The sequence below is a fragment of the Metopolophium dirhodum genome, chromosome 8 (assembly GCF_019925205.1).
Source record: "Metopolophium dirhodum isolate CAU chromosome 8, ASM1992520v1, whole genome shotgun sequence".
Taxonomy (NCBI): domain Eukaryota; kingdom Metazoa; phylum Arthropoda; class Insecta; order Hemiptera; family Aphididae; genus Metopolophium; species Metopolophium dirhodum.
In genome coordinates, this window is record NC_083567.1 from 17,083,028 (window position 1) to 17,107,225 (window position 24,198).

The 24,198-nt window shown below is 33.2% G+C and overlaps 1 protein-coding gene and 1 pseudogene across 3 annotated transcripts in view; one reads left to right on the forward strand and one right to left on the reverse strand.

Annotated features, from left to right (window-relative positions):
- Positions 1-24,198, forward strand: part of LOC132950025 (pneumococcal serine-rich repeat protein-like) — a 244,146-nt gene that overhangs the window by 125,128 nt on the left and 94,820 nt on the right. The window contains exon 1 of one of the 3 annotated variants that reach the window (XM_061021207.1): positions 20,382-20,717. The exons of 1 other annotated variant lie outside the window; for it this stretch is intronic. In XM_061021207.1, coding sequence (XP_060877190.1) covers positions 20,688-20,717 — 30 coding nt within the window. In that variant the 5' untranslated portion in view covers positions 20,382-20,687. Of the gene's footprint in view, positions 1-20,381; positions 20,835-24,198 lie in introns of those variants that run through there. One more of the 3 variants, XM_061021208.1, reaches the window with a different exon arrangement.
- On the reverse strand, positions 8,469-9,961 carry LOC132951235 (zinc finger MYM-type protein 1-like; annotated as a pseudogene).

Genomic DNA, 24,198 nt, shown 5'->3' on the forward strand with positions numbered 1-24,198 from the left:
ACGAACCTATCGTTCATCGTAATCGAACATAGTTTTCGGGCGGTCGCGATCGTATACAGAATATAGAAGCGTCGAACCTATCTTCTTCCGTAAATCTAAGGACCCTATTGTATATTTAGAATCTTTGAGTTTTGAAATTACTATTAATATTTTCCTTTATCTTATCACAAAAAAAATGTTTTGATAAAGAAATAACCTGCAAACAGTACTCATCTATACCTATTTGTTTTTAATGTACAAAATATGTATCCTATCGTATACTGTATAGGTAGGTAAATTTCCTGAAATGACATCATGTAATACTGTAATTATGTACATATACTTTATAAAATTGTACGAAAATGTGTAAAACACACATTAATGGATATATGTTACCTATAATATTATGTCTTTGTCACCCTTTTGGTCGAGTAGTATAGTATAGCACATATTATGACATATTATAGACATCCCTATACGTATATTATATTCATCGCACGTGTATGACTATTATTAGTGAAATTATCATTTTATCAACGTTTAGAATGTAAATATTGTGTGTATCATTCACATAGGTTACCTATATTATAATATTATCTATTATTCTACAGTTATTTGTATTTTCATTGTTAATAAAATATGTTTAAAACATGACTATTTTTTTCACAATTAACAGACAGCAGCAGTGTTTTTTTCGTTAAATATTATAATCATTTATATCCATGAAAATATATTACATTTATCTCGTCCTGCCATCATGTTGTTAACGTGCTTAAGTTTTAGTGATAAATGATAATAATAATAATAACGATAGGTTGTTCATCGCTATCGCACATGGTTTTCGGAAGGGGGGCATGGCTCTATAAAGTATAGACGCATCCAACAAACAATATCATCCTATCTTATTTCATTGAGCTTTAAGAACTCTATTTTAGAATGTTTAAGTTTTTAAAGTACTATTAATATTTTCCGTTATCTTTACAGAAAAATATTGTTTTGCTAAAGGAATAACCTGAAAACAGTATATACTCATCTGTATACAGCTATTTGTTTTTAATATACAAAATATTCATTTTATTAGCACTTCTATATTGTACATGTATAGGTAAATTTCCTGAAATTCTCTTTACGTAATATAATATAGGTACATTAACCTGATAAAATCGCACGAAAATGTGTAAAACGCACAGTAATAGGCGTATTATAATCGGTAGGTATACACACTATAATATTATGTCTTTGTCCACCCTTTTGGCCGAGTAGCACATATTACATATTATATATACATCCCTAGTACCCATACCTATCTTACATTCGTCGCACGTGTATGACTATTATAATAGTGAAACGATCGTTTTATCGTGTAAACATTTCGGATGTATAAGTAGTATCATTCGCCGCCGCCGCCATTTGGAAATATGAGCGTTTTATTGTTGGGCTAATGACTCGGGAGTCTAAAACACACATTCACACAAACACACATGTACAACACACGTACACGTGCGTACTATACAGAATATAACATTATACTTATAAAAGATCCATTCCACAGCGTTGTCAATGTAAACACGAGCGTATCTTCCGGCGGGAGGGGTGGGAGAGGAGTATGTAATGAAAGAGTGAGAGAAAGCGATACGGTACAAGAGTGGATATTTGACGATATAATATTATGTTCTTTAGATTTTTTTTTCCTTTCTCGACGAGCTGCAGTGCGGAGGGCGCCGCCGCTTAAAATAGTGTTTTGATGTAGCACGTAGTGCCCCAAAGGTTTCGTCGGGGCCGAGAAAACATTTGGTCTGTGCGTCGTCGTCGTAGTCGTCGTACTACAACAAAACGGTTTTTACGGTCGCCCGCAGACGGTTCTAAATAAAAACCTACTCAAAGACCGGACCGTTTGATTGATCGCACCCTCCGGCGGCGCTTCCCTTCCGCTCGCTCGGCCGTTCCAGCGCGGCAGAGGTCACGGCTACCAGACCGCCGCCGCCGCCGTTGGCTCGAAGTCAAATTACACGCTATTATTAATACATTAATATTTCTGGTCCGAAGAAATTCCCCGGAAGCGCAGGTACATTACCTACCTATGATATTAAAAATTAAGATTTGTATTATAGTGGTAATAGTAATATTATTAGGTGTATAGCGTTGTGGCTGATACTAATCGTATAGAGGTACCTATATAAATCGGTCGTGGTATTATTCTGATAACGTCCGTCCCGTCACGACGCACCCGTCAACGGAGTTTAATTTACAGTAAAAAATAAAAAATATACGCCAAGAATTTATTTACATAATATATTATATTATCTAGTATACCTAAGTAATTAATCGATAATTTTTAAAACCTCATTTTATTTAATCCACGAGTAATCCTCGGTATAATATATTTTGTAAGCGTTTGGTAGGTAGGATTGTAGGAATACTATGTATATTATAATATTGCCTTATATATTATTATATCTCGCTAACGTCTCGTGTGGTATTAACGCGTGTGCCTTATGAATATGATAAATATTAAGAAAATTGGTTTAATCTGGCTTAGTCAGCCCGCGGTTAACGTAGTACGACCAGTGGCGTAATTGTATATACCTACATGAACAAGAAGGGCACTTTCTCGCTTGCTTTTTACTTTTTTATTCAGCCACCTTGACATTTTTAAGTAGTTGAAAATAACTTTGTGTATGCACCTCCCTATACTAAATGTTTACACAGTATATTATTATGAATTCAAGCCTTAGATATTTAGATCCTTAGAGGTTTATTATTTATCATATTATGTTATTGAAATTCAAGTCAGCAGGAACTAATATAATCTTGTATTTCGGACTACCTTCCTATTTAAGAATATTATTGAAAGAAGTTACATAATTCCTCACACCTACAAGTTACTCTATAGTCAGAACTATTGTATAATAAAATATAAAAAGTGTTATGTAATTCACTTTTAAATTCATTTTGAGTCTTTTACTAGCCAATTAAAAAAAATCCGTTCGAGTAGTGTGAAAGACATTAACAATAAAACTAAGATAGTATCTTACACACGACTAGAAAAATCGACTACGCGTCATTCAATATTTTTAACACTTTTCTTAAGTTTGGTTTCACGTCTGTCTGTGATCAAATCTTGCGCGCTCGATTTGAGGCACTTTTTGAAGATGAAAAATTCTGAAAATTGGTATAGACCTTGGTCTTGGATGACAATACAATAATCCGTTGTCATTTTGGGACATGGACCAAAAAAAAAAAAGGATTGTCCCCACGACGTCGCCGTAATATCTCTCGCAGATATTGAACTTTCTCTCTTCCCCAAAAAAAACCGCAACCTCTTACGAAGCAAGTATAGGCGTGTCCTATCCATTATTATAATATCTATGGTAACAACGGTAATTATTACCAAATAACATTATACCGGTATTCTGATATAGGTACCGAAAACACCGGATAACATATTTCTTAAACGTTTAATAAAAATATTTACTTTCAACTAAAAAGTAGAAAATAAAAAATAAAAAAAAAAATTTTAAAAACACACTTTTCCATAAAAACATTTAAAAAAAAATTTTAAAAATTGCACTAAAAAGACAAAAATAATTCTCTGTACTTAAAAATAATGAAAAATTTATTGATGAAAAATTTAAAAGTGTGTGGTGCATCATACAAAACATTAAAAGCCGAGCTAAGTCTCACATACACTTCTTTGTTCAATCCTGTTTATAAGATAGTGACTGGCAGTATATGTCAAGTATAAGAGCAAAATAATGAAAAATTTACTGATGAAAAATTTAAAAGCCAAGGAAAGTCTCACATACACTTCTTTGTTCAATCATGTTTATAAGATAGTGACTGGGAATATATGTCAAGTGTATGAGCACCACACACTTTTAAATTTTTCATCAATAAATTTTTCATTATTTTTAAGTACAGAGAATTATTTTTGTCTTTTTAGTGCAATTTTTAAAATTTTTTTTTAAATGTTTTTATGGAAAAGTGTGTTTTTAAAATTTTTTTTTTTATTTTTTTGTATCTTATAATATAGAAAACGGGGTTTGTATACAATTTCAGATATTAAAAAACAGTAGTGACAAAATCGAACGGACGTGTTCGACAAATTCAGCGGTTTTATATATTATATGTTTTCGCTTCGAACCCGCGTTGAGTGTGTGTACTCGCGTATGTGTGTATAATATTATTATATACTTACTACATGTATATAGAAATTCTATTCAATCGGATGCTATGCCGATTATAGAGCGGCGATATAGCAAGGGGATGGAAACTGAAAAAAGGAAAAAAAATATTACTCGTCATTTCCGAGAGACGTGACGTCGTGTAAAATCGCACTCTTATCTGCGTAATTTTCCATTTAATAATGTGCGTGCGGAGGTGCCAGCTTTTACTCGGTCCACATATATGTGCACTTAGAATGCAAAACGAATATAATATAATAATATAACGCTCACGTGTAAACCTGTGTTTTCAAAACGCATTTACAAGCAACTATACGAGCGTTTATTATATATACATATTTATATAAGTGTGCGTAAATCCACGGGGGATGTGGTAGGTATACGCACTATATATAAAGTATGCGTTTTCGTCGCGCATTCGAGTCACCGCTAAGAGGTGTAGTATAGGGGGGGGGGGGGGGTTTAGAAGGTTTGCGTGCAATTACAATTTCGTGCAAAAAAAAATAAAAAGAATAAATAAACGAAAATAAAAATGAAATTCGTTCGCGTTGCGCCGCGTGTGTACAGACGTTGAAAGCGACATTATAACGCGTAACGGTAGTGTGTACAGCATATATACATAAATATATATATATATACAATCGTATAATCGTATATACATATAATAAGCGACGAGGACGAGTGTGTGTTGTGCCCGGAAAGCTTTTTAAAATGTGTACTTTTTATGAGAGCGCGATATTCCCGAGGGCTATTATTGAACAAAAGCTACTAAAAAACAATTACCGTGACAAAAATTAACGCAAATACATTTCTATTCGAAACAATATTTCTGGTATAACTATACCTATACGAGCAGAGAAGAAAGACTGAAAAAACCAAATAATTCGCTGTGGTTTTGTGTTTTAGATTTATGTCCGCCGAGGAGGCCTTTATTATATAGAATGATATTATGATTTTCACTCTCTTTTCTGACTGCGGCATACCTATATATATATATGTATATTATATAAGATAACATCCGGCGGGTATATCGAACGTCTGTATATATACCACCACTATGTCTTGTGTAGAGTATATATATGCAAATCAGTCCCTCATAAAACGCCATCGTCTTATTATATATACCTACAGCCACAATATACCCGGGTTTGAAGGGAAAATAGATTAAATATTATATTCGTATTATTATTATTATTATCATTCTGGCCGTAGGTAGGACGTAGGACACTTTATAGTTTCACAAAAGGGTTTTCGTTGCTGAGATGGCTATTTCGCGGTCGATTGAAAACGAGTTTGCAAAATACTATATTATCTTCTGCAGTTGAAGAATATAGAAGATATATTAGTACGATTTCCAGAAAGAAAACGAAATATTATTTTATGTTTAGACAAGTTCAATTATTTATTCACATGCGTCAATCCCCGTCAATAGACTCGTTATGTTATTATTATTTTCATTTTGAATGGCGTACCCATATATAATATATTATATATACTGCATATACGCATAGGGTCGTCCTGCAGGTCTTGCGTCGTTCTTTTCTGTTCTCTCGCCATGCTAACGCGCGCGTTGTATAGCGGTCGGGCGCGTCATTAAGACATTCTACAACTCGATGCTTTTGTCACCCTCGCCTCTTCGTACATAGCGACCGTATGATCCTATTACCCTGGGCCCCCGTATCTTGCAAGGTTTATGAAAATATTTCTCTCTCTATGTCTCTCTCTTTCTCTCTCATGGGTATTTAGTTTCATTAGAGACTTCGTTTCGGTGGTGGAGAAGTGGCTCGCCGTGGTGAGGGAAGGGCAGGCGTAAACAGTATATACATACGGTAACACAATAATAATAATAATAACAACAATAATGATACAACTTATATTATACAAACGCAACGCGTCGTTTATGACGGTGCGGGGGACGAGCCAGAGCCGTAGTCTTCTCTGCGCCCGGAGTCGTTCTCTTTATTTTACCTCGACTCCGCAGTGAATAGTTTAGTTTTGGTTGAAAGAGCAGTCGCTCTCGTCCTCTACACGGAACACCCGACACCTCCCACCACCATCACCATGTGATATTCACTGAAAACTGTACATATTATATAATGGTATGCGAATAATATATTTTATACTGTGCGTTGGGCTTCTTCTTCCTGTGTGTTTTTAACGAGGACCGGTAATTAATAACAACAACAACAAAAACAATAATAATAATAATAATAATAATATAATATGTAAAATAAATTATATATATATTACGCGTGTATATTTCTACGTGTAGTATTATGTTATATTATTTCATACGTAGGTATATACCACGGAATACCGTTAATTCTGCCGTAAACCTTCCGGACACTCTAAATGCGTATACACTCACGGCGTATTATATATATTATATTTGCACTTGCATTTTTATTCCTGGCGTTAAATACACTCTCCTCTCCCTCCCCTCTCCCCCACCAGACTGCAGGATTTTGTCAAAGGGGGCGCGATATTATATAGGGGCCGCCGAGAGGAAATTCCCCAAAAAACAAAACATGCAGCGAAACATCCGGTGACGGTTACCATGGTAATCCGTACTGCACGCGCGCGTGGGTTACCGCTGCCGGTAACTGATACGCCGCAAGATAAACAATGACGGCGACCAGTTTTACGGCATGTTGTGCGTGCATTTCGTCCCTCGTATTACACATTATTGTATGGTATATATATTAAGAACGCGTGGGGGTGGAAGAGGTATCGATTCGCCACATAGGACCTGTCCGCGACTAATTAATAACATCGTGTCTGGTGGATACGGTATATAATGTGTTTAAGCTCGTGATTTTCGATTCGACTCGACCGGACTCCGACTTTTGAAAGTCGGTCTCTCTCTCTCTCTCTCTCTCTCTCTCTCTGTGTCCCTTTCTCTCTCGCTCTTTCCGAGTTTTGACCCTCTCCGGTGCATGCTTCTGTAACCATTGTGTATACGTACACCCATTTCTACTCTCGCCCACGTGCGAAATTTGAGAACGGTGTAGTTTTTCATGTGCTCGTGACCTTTTTCGTTATATTATACGCTGGTTGTTTTTGTGAAAACCTAAACTGACTTTCGTTGAAACACTTGAAACGCGCGCGTTTATAAACATATCACGTCACTCGTGAAAAACACTAATAGTAATAATACCCACCCACCACCTTAAACGTATTACCCATAAACTCCAGAGACGTCTAAACGCGTGCGTCGCGTCGCGTGTATTATAGTATATATTATTATTTCGAAATAGCTTTACCGACGATAACTATTTAGGATACTTGGCAACGATCATACTGTTCAGGGAAACGATTGTCTTTCAGAAACAACATCATACGCGTGTGTTATTTGTGTGTGTACACAGGTGTTCCTTGTGACGTTCTAAATTTACTGAACGCAACTAGAAAAAGACTATGGAAGCGGTTGACCAACTATACGATGATGTCCTACTCACATATTGTTTTGTCTTAGTCACTCATAAAGTCATATCATTAATATACCTTCGTACGTCCAGAATAATCTATTTAACTTATTTGTTTTAAACATTATTAGGTACTTATTAGACTGAATTGTTTTAGTATAAAATTGAAAGGCAAGAATATTATCGATTATCGATTATAGGTTTGTTTTTATATTTAAAGTTAAAAGCAAGTTTTAAAATTTTAAAATTAGACGCCCAAACAATAGATTATTAAATTATAATATTATGACGTTCTAGTAGAGTAATATTATGTGTTCCAAAAATAAATAGTTCCCGTCAATTATTGCGATACATTATTATTTAAGTATTAATATATTATTGCTGGTATTATAATATTACACGCATAAGTAAACTGTAGTACAAGTGTCAAGTATAGTTGTAGGTAGTAACTATAATTTATTTTATTTTATCATAATTGATTTTTGTTCGAATTCATTACAGAGTTATTATAAATGAATACAGTGCCGCAACTAGGTATTGTAGGGCCCTGATGCCAAAAATGTTATGGGGCCCCTGTACCTGTACTAAACAGTATAATGAAATAAATTTAGTGCCACAGATAACCTTTAGCAGACCCCTTATACAAAATAAAATGTATGGCCCCCAATTTTTAAAACTTTGCAAGCACTTTAAGAGTATAGTTATGTTGGTTATATTAAGTTCATCATATTTTTAAACACATCTCCAACAATACATCAGTTATCAGTAGTCAAATAGTCAAATTAATAAAAAGCAATTAATTTATTAAAATATTAAATAATATAATATTTAAATTTCAATAACAAAAAATAAACAATATTATAGGTATTATACAAATATTTTATTTGAAAAAGTTTTTTTTCCTTGCCTTCATGTTTGAAAAGTCATGTATTAGTTTTTCAATATCAAGTTCTTTTGTCCTTGATTTTTCTATGTTAAGTATACTTATGCCAGTTAATCTATCTTGCGAAATAGAATTCCGAAGATAGTTTTTGAGGAGTTTTAATTTGGAAAATGACCTTTCGGCCGTAGCTACGGTAACTGGGAGACTTAAATATATAATACAAGCAGTGATAATTTGACTGTAAAGAGATGAAAGATCATATTCAATTATAAAAGATGACAATTCTTGAATAGTTTGAATTTTTGTATTTTTAATAAATTCTTTTAATGAAATTAATTGTCTTATTAAATCTGATGTCACATCATTATTGTAAAATGATATGAAATCATAACAAGATTTAACAATTTCTGACTCTTTCATGGTAACTATATTTTGTGGAAGTAAAAATTCAAAATTTCTTGAAACGGAATGAAGTCCTTTAAATCGATCTCGTAACTGAAATAAAGCTGTATCAATGAGAGGATAAAAAATTGCTATACGAAATTTTTCTTCGGGCACATCTAAACATCTAATCGTCTATCTCCTTGAATTTCTCTACAGTATTGTTTTGAATATATTCTACGGGTTGCAGGTTTTGTGGTGGATATACCCCATTTATGGCATAATTCAGTTGCTGACCCAACGACTTCATCATAACCATCTCTCATTTTTTCAATTGATAAAATTGTTCCTTGCAATAAATCACATGCCTTGTGAAGATTGGTTTGTGGTGATTGTAATACCTTTGATACAATTGATAAAGGTTTTAAAATATTTTCCCAAATGGTCATCAACATAACAAATTCAAATGATTCCATTTTTTTTTTCAGTGATTTGGCTCTATTTTTTTCATCACTTTTGTCACTTGTTAATAATATATTGGTTAAAGATTTTAAAACATTTATAAAATTTAATTTTAGTGAATACACGGCGTTGTGTCTTGCTTCCCATCGAGTAGCACACACATTTTTTAATACTCCAATAATATATTATTATTTATTAGCGTATAAACCATATACCTACATATAGTACCAATATAAGGTCCGTATTTCCTAGTATTTTTTTCAGATATCAAAATAATATACATATTTTTGTGAAATTTTGAATCGAATGACGAATATAGAAATAACCAATGGGCAATAGTGTAGGTATTGTATGTTGGGCTGGGGCCCCCTTCGGTCCCGAGGCCCGTGGCGTTTGCCCACCTTGCCCACCCGGTATTTACGCCACTGGTGTGTACTATGTTGAGAGTTATAAATAAATCTATTTTTAATTTTCAAATGTGAATTACCATCGTAGATGTAAACAAAGATTATCAGTTATCAGTGGTCTCAATTTTATCGGATATTTATTCATCATTTGGCGTATGATTGTAATATCAATCTATTATAGAAATATGGAATGTACATTTTCTATTTTTTTTTTTTAATAATAAATTGCTTAATTTTTCCTTTTTGATGATGGGCCCCCATAATGCCCCCCCCCCCCCATAACATAAAACCTGGCCAGGGAATGCATTGCATACCCTGCTTCCCCTATTGTTGCGGCACTGAATGAATACATAGGCAATTATAATAAAATATTTAATAAAGTTGTCTTAAGTTTAAAACTTGACCTAACGAATGCGCACTTAAATAAGTTTTCAAAACTTTTGCGTCCGGGTGCTATTTTACTTGCCGTCTCTAATACTTGTAAATGTCGAAATTGTATTTAATTCGTGGCTATGCACAATAATATTATGTTTTAATTAACATCCGAAACAGTTTTATGGAGAACCAAACGGTGCAACAAGGAGAAACAGACCGACGGCGACTGGGTTTTCCACCGACCGACCAACTGACGAAGGAAATTATTGCGGTTACCTGATCACTTGTACACCGTATACAATAAATGCATTTCGTTGGTCACTCTTATTCGAAAAGAGGGATCGTTTATAATCGGTTGGCGGCCACCGTTTTCTTCTAAGACTGACCAACCGAAAACATCACGGTTACCCGTTCGCGAGAAACGTTAACCATATGGTCAGCCCTCGGCGGTCACCTTGACCGTGGTCCACATTGTAATATACGGTACACACGCAGGCAGGTAACCCCGATAAACTCCTACCATCGTTCGGATCAGTCTCGGTACGCCGTGACTTCTCTAAATATTTACTCGCGGGCTGCCACGGGTCTTCCACATTGAAAATATAATATTATTATTATGTTTATACCAGTTATTTAACAATAATTTATTATATATGACTACTAATTAGTAATTTGTATAATATTATTGTTTGCTACTAAGTTTAATCTTTTGGCAGACATATTTTTGTAGCCATAGCGGCATAGCTATATAGTCGAAACAGTTTTAAGACTATATGTACATTGAATTACACAATTACATTCAATAAATATGTCTATTGCTATTTTGTTTCAAAATGTTTTATTTATAATATGTTTCCTTCGGAGATCGGTAGATACAATTACGCGATGTACATTTTACACACAATTATACTTAATGTAAATAAAATATCACTCGCACGGTATATTATTATGGTGGGCACATAAATTATGTTGTCGGTTTAGGGGCGTTTGATGTACTGGAACAATGGTTGATTTAGACTGATGCATTTGTCGTAATAATAACACCACTCCACTCGAGTCGGAATATTAAATATAGTAAATTGATCATTAATCCTCCACATAATAATAATTATTATTATCTACATGGAAATGTCACGTGAAATGGATCTCCGCTACATCATAACGATTTCACGCGAAGTTCGTGATCGGACGAAAACAAAGTATAATTTAATAATATTATGATATTTCAATAACTCGCGCATGTTGAATTTCCGCAGTCTTATATTTTCCGGTCTTTTAAATTGTTATTTGAAGAAACCTATTTTCCAAATGTATTGTACAGCGATTATATTGGGTTTGGCTTATTGAGCTCTAAACGGGGTATACACATAATATATAATATATATATATATATATATATATATATATAAATACACATATATATATACACCTAGTATATAGTACTATAGGTAAACGTGTAATACTGATTTCAATCTGAGCGAATGAACTAAAGCTCGTATACGAATGTTCCTATAATCTCTGAAAGACGTGTGAAACGCAATTTTCTTATTTGGCTATTCGACGTTTCGACCTACCCTCCAGAGTCTCTAAATCCTTTTTGGTCCGTCTCGTTTCATTCGATTCTTGATTTGATTTGTCAGCAATCGAAATTGGCTTTGAAGTCAACGGTATTTCTGTGGCGTATATGATGAGATGTATACCGCGAGCATATAATATAATACATCATTGGCTTTAGCAGTTTCTTTTTTCTGATGATGAACACGATTTTAACAAATCAAACAAAACTACGAACTGTTTACTTAAATAATTTTTAATACCGAACAAATAATGTCAAAATATGAATAAAAATATGTAACTCTATATTATATTACTTATAAAATATGGGAGAGGCATACCCGATAAGATCTTTATAGTGATGGAGGTTAAATATTGATGGAATAAAACACGATGTAATAATAATATTTATATATATGTTGATACCTAGTAATTAATAATAAGGTTAGGTTAAAATAAAAATATATAAAAGCTAAATATTTAAATTATCATACTAAAACTTAATTAGTTTTGACTAATACCTATACATTGTGGAATATATACATATTTTAAATTGAAACAAATTATGTGTAAAATGTAAATACATTACATGATTATAATATCGAAACTAACTTACACAGAAACTAGTTCGTTAATCATTTTGACAACTTACTGCATGGTTGTAAATCAATCATCGCTATTGAAACGTCTTTAGGGTAAAACTATAATATGCACGCAGTGTTTGAACGGGCATTGATAAACCCCTTTTAGAATAACGTAATCTTCTGTATCGGTACAGACCATGTAGTATAGTCACAATTATAGTCACATATGTTTAAATCTTTACGAACAAGTCCATTAGTGAAGTATATAATAATAATATAATTTATACTAATGCACGTTACGTTGGATTTAAAAAATTGAATACACAATGTTATATGATATTTGTATACGATAAAAACATAAAAATAACCTTTTAAATAATAACTACTAATTCGTGTTACTCGATCGAATGTTGTCTTTGTATATGAGTAGTCGTGTTTCCCGCGGGGTATAGGAGTTATACATCTGATACCGCAGAGGTCGGGTATAATCAATGTTTTCGTAGTGTCAACATCAATAATGGTTTTTTTTTTGCATTTATATTGGTTAGAAAATCGTCGTAAGTCTATATGTCGAGTAAAAGGTTTTTAAGCTATTTGGGAAAAAAAGTATAAACGCATCTGAAACGCAATGCGAAATCGATAAAATCCGAACGGAAAACGACAACGACGACGTTATCGGGTTAGGCGACTCGCGTATGGCGTACATTATAGCATAGGTACGTATATATAATATGTATATATAGCGTAGTAAAATACTCTTCCGGTAAAGCAATCGAGAGGAAATGAAAACGTCCTATTGATATTGGATTTAGTGACTCGACTTATAGCGTCAATGCTATGCGCATCGCGTAAAAATCGATCGACAAGTCCGGTGGATTTTACTCATTCTCCAGCCCCCCTCCGTATCCCCCCACAGTTATTCGCCGGGGTTGTTGCCCGCGTTAAAACGTCTATATGCTACATATTGTTGTATATGTATATCACACCTATCGCAGACATTATATTATTAGATATGTGTTTTGTTTTTTTTTTTTGTAAACGGATACCGAGGTAATACCATGAACTTATAATTTCCTGTGCACCGAAACAGGTCGTAACATGATTAAAATATAATATATATAAATAATAGTGCAGGTGACATCCGGTCAACTGAATCTTTTGCGAAATCGCTTTTATACTGCACGACAAACGACTTAGCACTAAGCTGTTTAAGATCCTCACTGCCATGGTGGTGGTAAAATGGAGCCGGACACTATTTATTTACCGTGGCAGTATGTGGTATAGGCCTTAACCCAAGTGTCTTAAGGCATCGGTGCTTCACGTATCGAGCGTGTCGAAATCAGTAAATCACATACGATAACATCCCCTCTGTGAATCACCCTGTAGTCCCTGTCCTTACAGGGTGATTCATTAAACACCGCGATTTTCCACGAGCCGCCACAGCGATTATCGCGTATGTTTCATAAACTATATATAGTATATTATATAGCTAGTGAATCCGCCTCGTATATAATGTTTTTTTTATATTAAGCTCGATTTAGCTGTATCATATCATATTATGTATAGTATTTGATATGTCGTTCACTGCGTGTTCAGTTGTCTGTTGTTATGCCCGCGTGTCCTTCTCCACTATCGAAGCTGCAGGTGCAGCGTGCCAAAAGCATCGTGTGAATTTCGATCCTTGGCTTCAGTTCCTTAACAATATGCAACTGTAATGGTTGAACCTGACCCGTCCGGTGATGATATTCGATTCACTAGGTAGTCTCTATAATACTGGTCACAGTGCAGTATCGTCCTATACACTTATATATTCATATAATATTTATACATTTCTCAACTTTAAGTTAAAAATGTATAAAATATTCAAATTGTATAACTAAGGACTCACGGTAGTGTGTTTCGGGCCTTCACATAAGTGTCTCAGGGCTTCGGTGACTCGCGTATTTAAACCTTCGAGCATGTAAGAATTACAAGGGAAAACACGCCCTCCGCCACTGTAGTCGAAACTCGTTCGAGTCTAATACGACAGAGTATTCTTTAAACACCAGCGATTATCTTGTGAGTCTGCCTCGTATATTATTTATATTTAAGTTTATCATATTATGTAGGTATAATATATTAGGTATGTCATTCACTGCGCGTTCGGTACTATCGAAACTGCAAGTGAAACGTGCCAAAAGCGTCGTGTGAATTTCGATCCTTCAGTTGTATAATATAATATGGTCGACGGATAACTAATTTTAACCGTACGATTGAACTCGACCCTTCCGATGATGATATTCGATTCACTATATTATAGACTATATACTGCAGTAGGTTACGGTGCAGTCTCGTTGTCTCTGTCATACACTTAAATATTATTCGTAATATAATATTTTATAAACTTATAAACTATAAGTCTTCAACTTTAAGACTTATGTATTAGTGCATAACTATACATACAACTCGATATTATGTAGATTTTTGATTTAAATTTTTAAATATTTACATAGAAAGCAGTTTTATATTATACTATTCTGTATAAATTAATCACCAAAAAACGATTATAATATATTTTCCTCTGGGAGGTCTAAACGCAGTTCTATACCCCAATACCGTCGTACTAAATCCGTTTTATCAATTATTCTGCATTCGAATACGCACCCGCTGTTCATTCGGCGAGATTTATTCATAATCCATAGGTCTTGGCCGATTACTTTTCCTCTTTCTCGTATAAAGTACAAGACGATTCACAATTTGTTTTATAATTACATCGTGTTATATACCACGAGCATAAACGGCAGTTTAAATAATAAAATTAAATATAATTATCCCGTTTTTTACGACAATTTGAATTGCTCAGAAACGCTCGCGAGTATATAATATTGTATACACACAAAATATACACATACTGGTTTTTATGGATATCTCTGCAGGAACACGAAGGGATACGAATATTCGGTTTACGCCATGTGCGCGAGTATATATACACCTCATACTTCAGATTGCTTTCTTCTGGAAAAACGTGAACGAAAGGAACCACCGCACGAGTATACGATTTAGGTTTTATTATAATAAGGAATAACCTGCAGCTGTATGGTTGTCTTTGGATTTTCGGGTTTCGTTTGTGTTAAATATAATATAATATTATAAATTGCCTGCACGGTGAGTGAACGAGATATTATACATGTTATATAATATAATATTATACAGACAAGTTAGTTATAACGTTATCGGCCGTCATCGCATAGCGTAGTTGTTGCTTTGCCATGGAAAGAGCTTCGCCGTATACATGCAGAGAAAGTAATGAAGGACCTAATAGGTTTTGACTGGCCTTTGATGGTGTGAGCAAGGACGAGGTGTTATATAGGGCTGTGGGAACCATGATGGTATGTATATACGATATATTAAATGTATATATTAAACACGTAGTATACATAGGGGTACAAAAAACAACCTCGGAATATTTCATTATTCGCGCCGTTTTCGTTTACAACGTTTGAATGCGTAATGCGAACTGACGTGTCTGCCATTTGTTTGGCCGTCGTCGTTGTCTACTGCTGCCGTTGTTTTTCCTCCATCGCCGTCATCATTACCATCATCATCACCGCGCGTTTCCCGCCGCCGACGGTTTTCTCAAAAGTTTATCAATCCGATGACGACGACGTAGTTGTATGGAATTAAGTCAAAACTGCCGAGTGCAGTGCATATTTTATGCGTAAACGGAACAAGAAAAAAAATAATACCCTATTTGAATTAATTTTTCACTCAAACGATGCTGCAGCATTGCGTGTATATTATATATATGTAACAAACGTTTGTGTTGGCGGAAATATTATTCCATATAATTTATAGGGATAAGATGACGTGGTTTTTATTTTGAAAAGACGGTTAATATATACCTAGTATTATTCAATAAATGCAGACATATTTTGTAAATCTTTTTGGCGCCCTTGCCACCGTTATGGTGGCAACAACTGTTTCATATTTTATACTTTTGAAACGTTTTTTTTTTATTTTTTACGAACGCTATACTTTTTTTCAAAACCATCGGAAGTAAAATTATAAAGACCCGAATTTATTATTATATTGACTTAAGGAATACTCTTCGATAACATCGCGAAATCATTTTACACAATCACAATAACCATATTATTATCCACTGTATTATAGTTAGCTGCACTTATAGCTGACGATTTTTTCCGTCGGCATTAGCTGTAATATGGCATATTGTAATTTCAGTTTCAGTTCTATGGGCTCGTAAAAATAAACAGTACAGCGGTTAATTAAAAGAACGTTTTATGATAGTTACGAGTTATTATTAAAACAAAATACTATAATGTTTACGCTGCAGAAACCACGCAAGTACAGTTTTCTTAAATATTCAATTACGTTTACACATTACCCATAATATAATATTATATACATACTACATAGGTATATATAATATTATACATATATTTTATATTAATTAACTTGAGTAAAATGCGTATATTTGTATTTGGATTTGGGAACATAATATAATGCGTTACACTACATTAAATATATTAATAACTGCAGTGGTGGGTTATAAATTATGTTTTACACGTGTTTTTATATTTTCATCAATTGCGTTTGTCCAGAGATTAAGGTTCGTTTTGGTTTAATAATAGTGACGAATTAGTCTTTTTTTATGTTCTATAATGAAACATTTTCAAGCCACGTGTACAAAATAATATGATGATATTTTATTACACAAATCATCGTGAAATGAAGAAAGGCCGACGAAAAATTCGAGGTATTCAACTGTCGTTTTGATGACGAAATGCGTGTTGCTCGTTTCGAAAAAGGGTTCAGCAAGTATAGCTGCATAGGTATATATTATTATATATAATATGCGGTGTAGAAGTAGAACACCCGTTGTCTCGTCCGTTTGGCATAGGGTAATATAGCTGGCTTATAAAATTGTTCTGTTTGAGGGGTGGAACGAAATATTTAATACATCAAACATACGTTGAAACGGAAAAAACGTATTATTTGTATTATGCGTAACATACAGCGTACCTAAAACTTCGGGGATAAATAGTTGCCCTCAGTCTGCACGTTGTGCTGCTGTAGCACCCACGCGCGCCCCCGCAACGGACCCTCAAAGTTTTAAAACTACAAAAACGAATCAGGAAATTCGATTTTGAATTCATATATAAATCCTAAATAACAAAAACAATAATACGACGAATATAGGCAAAATAGCTGGTAGTTTAATCTTTAATCCAATAAAAGCTAAATGTGTTGACGGGAAATTTGTCGTACGGACGATTTCAAAAAGGGTGGAGCGTGTGTCTGTGTGTATATATAATATAATATATAATATATACAAATGTTTTGTTTTCGCAGCTGTTTTGACTATTCTACCCTTCGGTGTTCTGCATGCAGTTTAAAAATCCCACCCATATAATATGTACGTGTTCAAAATAATATGTATTTAGGTGCAGCAGGCCACCCGCGAGCTGAGGCCGTGTCACTATAAAGGAAACTAAATATATATATGTTCGCACCACGAGGGATGCATCAACTTGTCAACGATCGACGGGTTCTGGTGTAAAATATTTTTCGAGACCTTCATCAATACATATTAAATGTTTATGTTCTGAAAAAAAGTAAACAGTTTACCTTAACACCTAACCTATATATCCCTTCATAACATATCATAATATTACGGCAATATAGATACTTAATACGGTTTATTTTCGTTTTACCATCGTTAAAAACACCTTTTTACGAGTCAAATTATTTCAAATGGAAATTTCTTACTGAACGCTTACAATGATGTCATCATGAACTTAATGGTGGGTATCCATATAATAATGCCTGTAATGCAAAATAAATAACCACTACAAACATTTTCGAAATAAATTGAATTTTTTTTTTTGTTTTAACGAAAAATTCTCGTCATGATCTTAGTATTCGGTGAAGATGTTTCTCCACCCGGTGCACGACGATATTTTTATATCGTTTCACCAAAGTGTGTCCCACGTTTATAAAATAATAGCATAAAATATAGCTGGTTCACAGTAATATTACACATTTTATGATTCAAAATATTTGCATTTGTAGAGACGCGTTCATACCGTTCCAGACAATTGAATGTTCACATCCTTTTATGTGCTCACGTTGAGAAATTCGTTTCCAAAATTATACAATGTTATAGGTACAACCACGCTGTACATAAAAATCAACAACCCCGGTTGCCGACGTCGACATAATATTATTATTATCATTATTATAATAACACGCCCACCAACAGCATAGGAGGTAATTCGATTACGTAACTGGAAAATATGTTTTTCGTTTTCCGATTCCGCTCACGGAATATACCATATACTATGATGATAATAATAATAATAATAATAATATAATCCTGTATGACTAGTACTATCATCATCGTTGGCTGATGGCAGTTGGAAATCGTTATTACCGAAAACACCTTGTCATTATTGGGTTAGACCTATGAACGTTTAGTGGCGGTAGTGGCCTCTTTAAACGGCAAGATAGACTTAATATAATACTACTCTAGTTGTAATAGCACCGTGCGATTTTTACGACCGGATAAATTCTCCGATTGATATTATTCGATTTGGCCAAACGTGTAGTTCCCCGATCGGTTTTCTGGAGGTGTTATTAAAAACAAAACGCCAATATAGAAATAACTTCGATTACTGCACTGCCGCCGCCGCCGCCGCCGCCGGATATATTATAGGTTTAGGTATTAAGACGAGAACCGACGTTAAATGTGAAGTGATGGTTTTTTCCCCCGCAATTTACAGTGATCTCTTATATAGGTATAAAAAGCCGGCAGACGTGCATTAAATACTTATATCTAGGGAACATTTCAAAAGTTATAAAATTTTATCCGCCCTGCAACAGAATGCGTATATTATAATATGATATAACTATTTTGTAGTAAGTACCTATAATATAAGACTGTTTTATAGGCCTTTTTTTTATCTGTATTTAAGTTTTGTTGTGAGCGGTTGTATACAACAATGTAGAATTTTATTCTATTTTCAAAGATTCTATTTTTATTTTTTTTTCATAATTAATATCATATTTGATTTTTCATTGCTAATAGGTAATAATTAATAACTAATACAAATAACAATATCAGAAAATATACTTTTTGTGAAATAAATACAGATGCTTCTAAAATTTTAATAAATACCCCGTGATATAATTACATGAAATTGAGTATCTATCTTTTCATGTCTTATGAGCTAAGTTGTATGCATTTATCTTTATAATATGTTTATATTATGCGTATACAAACGAGTTACATATAGGTATACATACAATCTATATTAAACCACATTACCTGTTTTATGGATAAATGTATTAATTTTTATTTTATTATAAATATAATATACACTATACAGACAGTTAATTAACGAATATTGAGTTATCGGACTATAAATTGACCTCTTGAATTGTGAACTAATTTTTCAATCAGATTGATATCATTTATATTATAATGTATATTGCATATAGTGCCTATAGGTTTATCGTTTATGTATAATGTATTTTATGTGTAGTATTATTCATAATTTGTTACAAGAAGTTTACGAAATACAATTGAATAAAAAAATCAATAATTTAGATTTACAATATACTTGTTATAATTATTAATTTCCAATACTAACTACCTATATGATTTAAAATGTTTTACAATTTCTAACTTTATTATAAAATCGACATAAGCATAAGTGAGCACTAAGCATATTATCGAGTAACAAGGAAAATCATACTTTTTCGGGAAGCTTTAGCAGTACATGATGATGTTCGGTTATTTATTTTTTCATTTGATTATTAAGTATCCCTTTTTTCTGAAACAAAATCTCGTTGAACAATAGGTGCCGTCAAAGAAATTCTATTTATAAAACACACTTACTTTTCATTCGCGTTGCGTTCGTGTTTATTTTAATTTATTAATGTATTTAGTATATATAGTATATACTATACACATTTAGGAATAGTAATTTGGGCGCTGTTTTAAAATAAATAATAGTAATAATTGTTGTAGTAAAAAGGAGAATGTGTCGCTCTGGCCCGGCAGTTTGGTACGCCTGCCCCGCCAGCGGAGGAATAAAACACGGTTCGGCGGCGGCGAGTGGCGACGACCAGCGGCTGAGCGGCTGAGCGGCTTCAGTAGGTAACCGATCGCGTACTTGTTCGCGCGTGTTCTCCCCTCACGATCGGGATACGAAAAATCTTTACGATTTCTCACAATTTTTTTACGTGATCGAATTTTAATTTTTATATACATTCCACGGTAAAATCACTCGAACAGTTCGTTCCTACCATCGTTATCGGTCTTCACTTCCCGGGCCGGCATAGTATTATTTTGTAATATTTTCGTTGCGTTCGAAAAGTGAATACCTACCGTACAGGTAACGCGTTGGCGATGTGAAACTGCTGAAATCATCGCACGCAACACTCATGGCATGGGAACTAACTTGTCCAAAGGGAGAAACGTGAGTGCCGGTACCTATATGGTTTTTCCAATGTGCAGCGCGCATCCGGCCGCCCTCGTCACGTGCGTGTAGTAGGCCGCCGAAGTTCCGCCGATGTATTGTATAAGTTCTTTTTGGGTACGGTAAATCAAAGTGCGGCGGTGGCGGTAGTCGTTGGTCGGTGGTTGTTAGTGGTGGTGGTGATGGACCGCGCACGTATCTTAATGATATAATAAATTATGACGTGTTTTTTCGAAATTGTTTCGTACCTGCAAAATATATTAGGAAAATATTATTATTATTATTATTAGGTATATCACGTGCGTTGTGTATTTTTTGATAAAAATATAACAAATTTCGTAGATGGAAAAAAAATGCATGATAATGCAAGTTTTTAATTTGGAAAGTGTGACTCTGAGGGAGGAGGGTAGTTTCATGAGAAAAGAAGAGTGAGGAGAGGGTAAGAATGGAGAGTGAGAGAGGGAGAGTAAAAAAGGTCGTATATTTTATTGCAAGCAGTGGCGGCGGACGTATAGTATTGTGCACGGCGGTGGTGACCGGCAACAGCTGCGGGACGCAAACCGTTAAAAACTATACGCCGACGTTGTCGACGAGAACCTTTCGATCGGCATCGTAAAATTTTACAATGGTCATTATACAATGTAATAGAAAAAAAAGCCGTCTAATTTATCGGCGCTACGTTTCGACGTTAAAACCGCCATAAAATCATATTATCGTTCTATTTAATTAAAAATACATTGTCGTTCTATTTTTTCGCAAAACAAAAATGAATATACATGTAATATAATAGCAAATGAATAATGCAATATTAATAACAACAACCGTTACGGTTACAACAATACTATGATATCACGCGCACTTGTATTCAAATTTTTCTTGAATCAGCAATATTTATTTTACTTACCAACGTACCTAATATTGTGTATTATAACGTTCGGAGTTAAACGAAACTGCCGATGTATATATTTTTTATTTGATAATTTATTAATTATTATATAATATAAATATAAATATTATAATATATTGAATGGGTGACATTCAAGTACCAAGAACGTTATAAATATAGTATTATATTATAATAAAACGTCATTATTCGCTGAACTCGAAAGTTTAATATTTTTTTTTGAACTGCCAAAGCTATTATTTTTTGTGGTTATCAATTTTGTATGTGTGACGTGTGTGTAAGCTATATACATATATTATTTTGTGCATATTTGTGTGAGTATGTATGGCAGGATTACTGCAGGATATATCGTATTTAATTTACCATTTATATTGTATTACGTATTTATGTATACACTATACCGACTAAAGTTCATTGAAACGATACGATACATTTGTTGCGCACATGTGGCCGAGATGAATGTTTACCTCCAATAGTTCCACTGCGTGTTTATAACATAAATATTAATTAGGAAATTTTAATCAATAAGATCTTTTTATATTCATTGAACAATAATGATAATAATAAATACAGTAACGCGCGTTGAAATTCACTTATATTTAAAAAATGTATGTCTATAATATTTACTTATAATTGTATATAATATAACCTAATAAATATGAAAGAACATTTATCGTATATTGTATAATGTTATGTTATATTATATATTATTATGTGCCAAAAGATAAAAACATTTCCTGTCCTTGAATAATTATTTAATATTTTAAACTATCTAATATTTAGCTATAACATACATAGTATATAATAATATATCGTTGATAAGAGACTGATTAATACTATAACTATATACATCTTCAATAATGTACTTAATTGCGTAGCAAAAACATTTTTCTGATTAAATATCAATTTTTAAATATCCAATTAGTGACGATGTAGGAGTGAAAAATATGTTTTTCCAAAGAGCAATAAATTAATACATTTATTTGAAATCGAGTAAAAGTATAACGTTTTATGTCGGTGACTAGCTGAAACTTTTCTAAAAGTCTTCAATAATTGAAAGTTTTACTGCGTTAAAGCTTAATAAAGTTGGAGTAAAATGATTGCATTTTTGTAGGATCCTGTAAATAATAAATTATACCTTCAAATATTCGGTAACTAATAATGACCCAATAACAATCATATTCTACAGACTGACTTCTAGTACTTCGAAATAGCATGTTTAGAATATGACGTATTATCCAATTTAACTTTAAATACATCTTATTTATTTCGTTTTAAAATTAACAACGTCATCAGATTTGTTTTGTTAATAACTAAAGTTCAGCCCATTATCCAACTATATAATACTATATCAAACCACATAGTACAAAACGAAATCATTTGGTCACGAATATACAATAATATAGTATCTTCAGGGTCGAAGTTCGACAATAAATCGGATGACATGTAAACAAACCGTAAAGTATTTACGGTTCGTTTTATAGTTTTAATGTTTTTACTGTTTCGGTCGATTAAACCAAATATACAAAACCTCGGTGAAATATGTAAAATATTTCTATGTTCACATGGTATTCTAAATCGAATATAAAAACAACTACAATAATAATAACCAGAACTATATGCACCGTATTTTTTTTTTTTTTTTTTTATACATGAATGCATTAGGAAACAGTGATGAGTAAAATGTCAAGACTTAAGTATACAGTTTATGTGTTTAAACTTAAACTTTTGGCGTTTTTTTTTTTTTTTAGGTCAAATATCACGACTTCCGTATATTACATTTTATCATTTCAACTTTACTTCCTATTCGCGATATCTCTATAATACTTGGGTGGAAAAGTTTTTACTCAAACTGGCGCCTAACGGACGCCTATTGTATTCGATGACAAAAATATAACGCTTTTCATGACACTAACTATACATATCACAACCATATATGTACTCTTCCCCTCGTCAATAAACAATATAAACTATTACCGTTAACAGTATAACGTGTCATTTGACCCTCGACTCATCTCGGATGAAATTTCGTAATTTAAATGGAAGTCAATGCAGTATTTATGAACGCGTAAATAATAATATAAACGTTCTAAAACAACATATTATTATTTATAATTAACACTACGAATACACTCGAAAACGATGAAGTATTTAGAAAAAAAACTAATTTAATACAATTCCGATTGAGATTGATATTCCGTTAGGTATGATATTATTATACATTTTTATTTTTTAAATTAATTATTTCTGCGATTTTGATGTTAAACAAAACATGCAAGCGAATTAATTGATTACAGTGATGTGTTATTATTCTAAACCCCTTTGCTGGTAATTATTTTTTGCTTATGTTACAGTTCTAATTATACGAATTAATTTTACAATACAAAACAGTATTTAATTACAAAGTATAAACATAAGGCTTTGTTTAAATAAAAAAAATACATTTCCTTTAATTCTTTCCCTCTTACTTTTTTTTATTCCACATTTTTAGTAACCATTTTTCTACCTAACGGAATGTCTAGAGTGTTCATTATTATTTGCGTTGTAAAACGAGTAGTTTTCAACATTTTTTTCTGT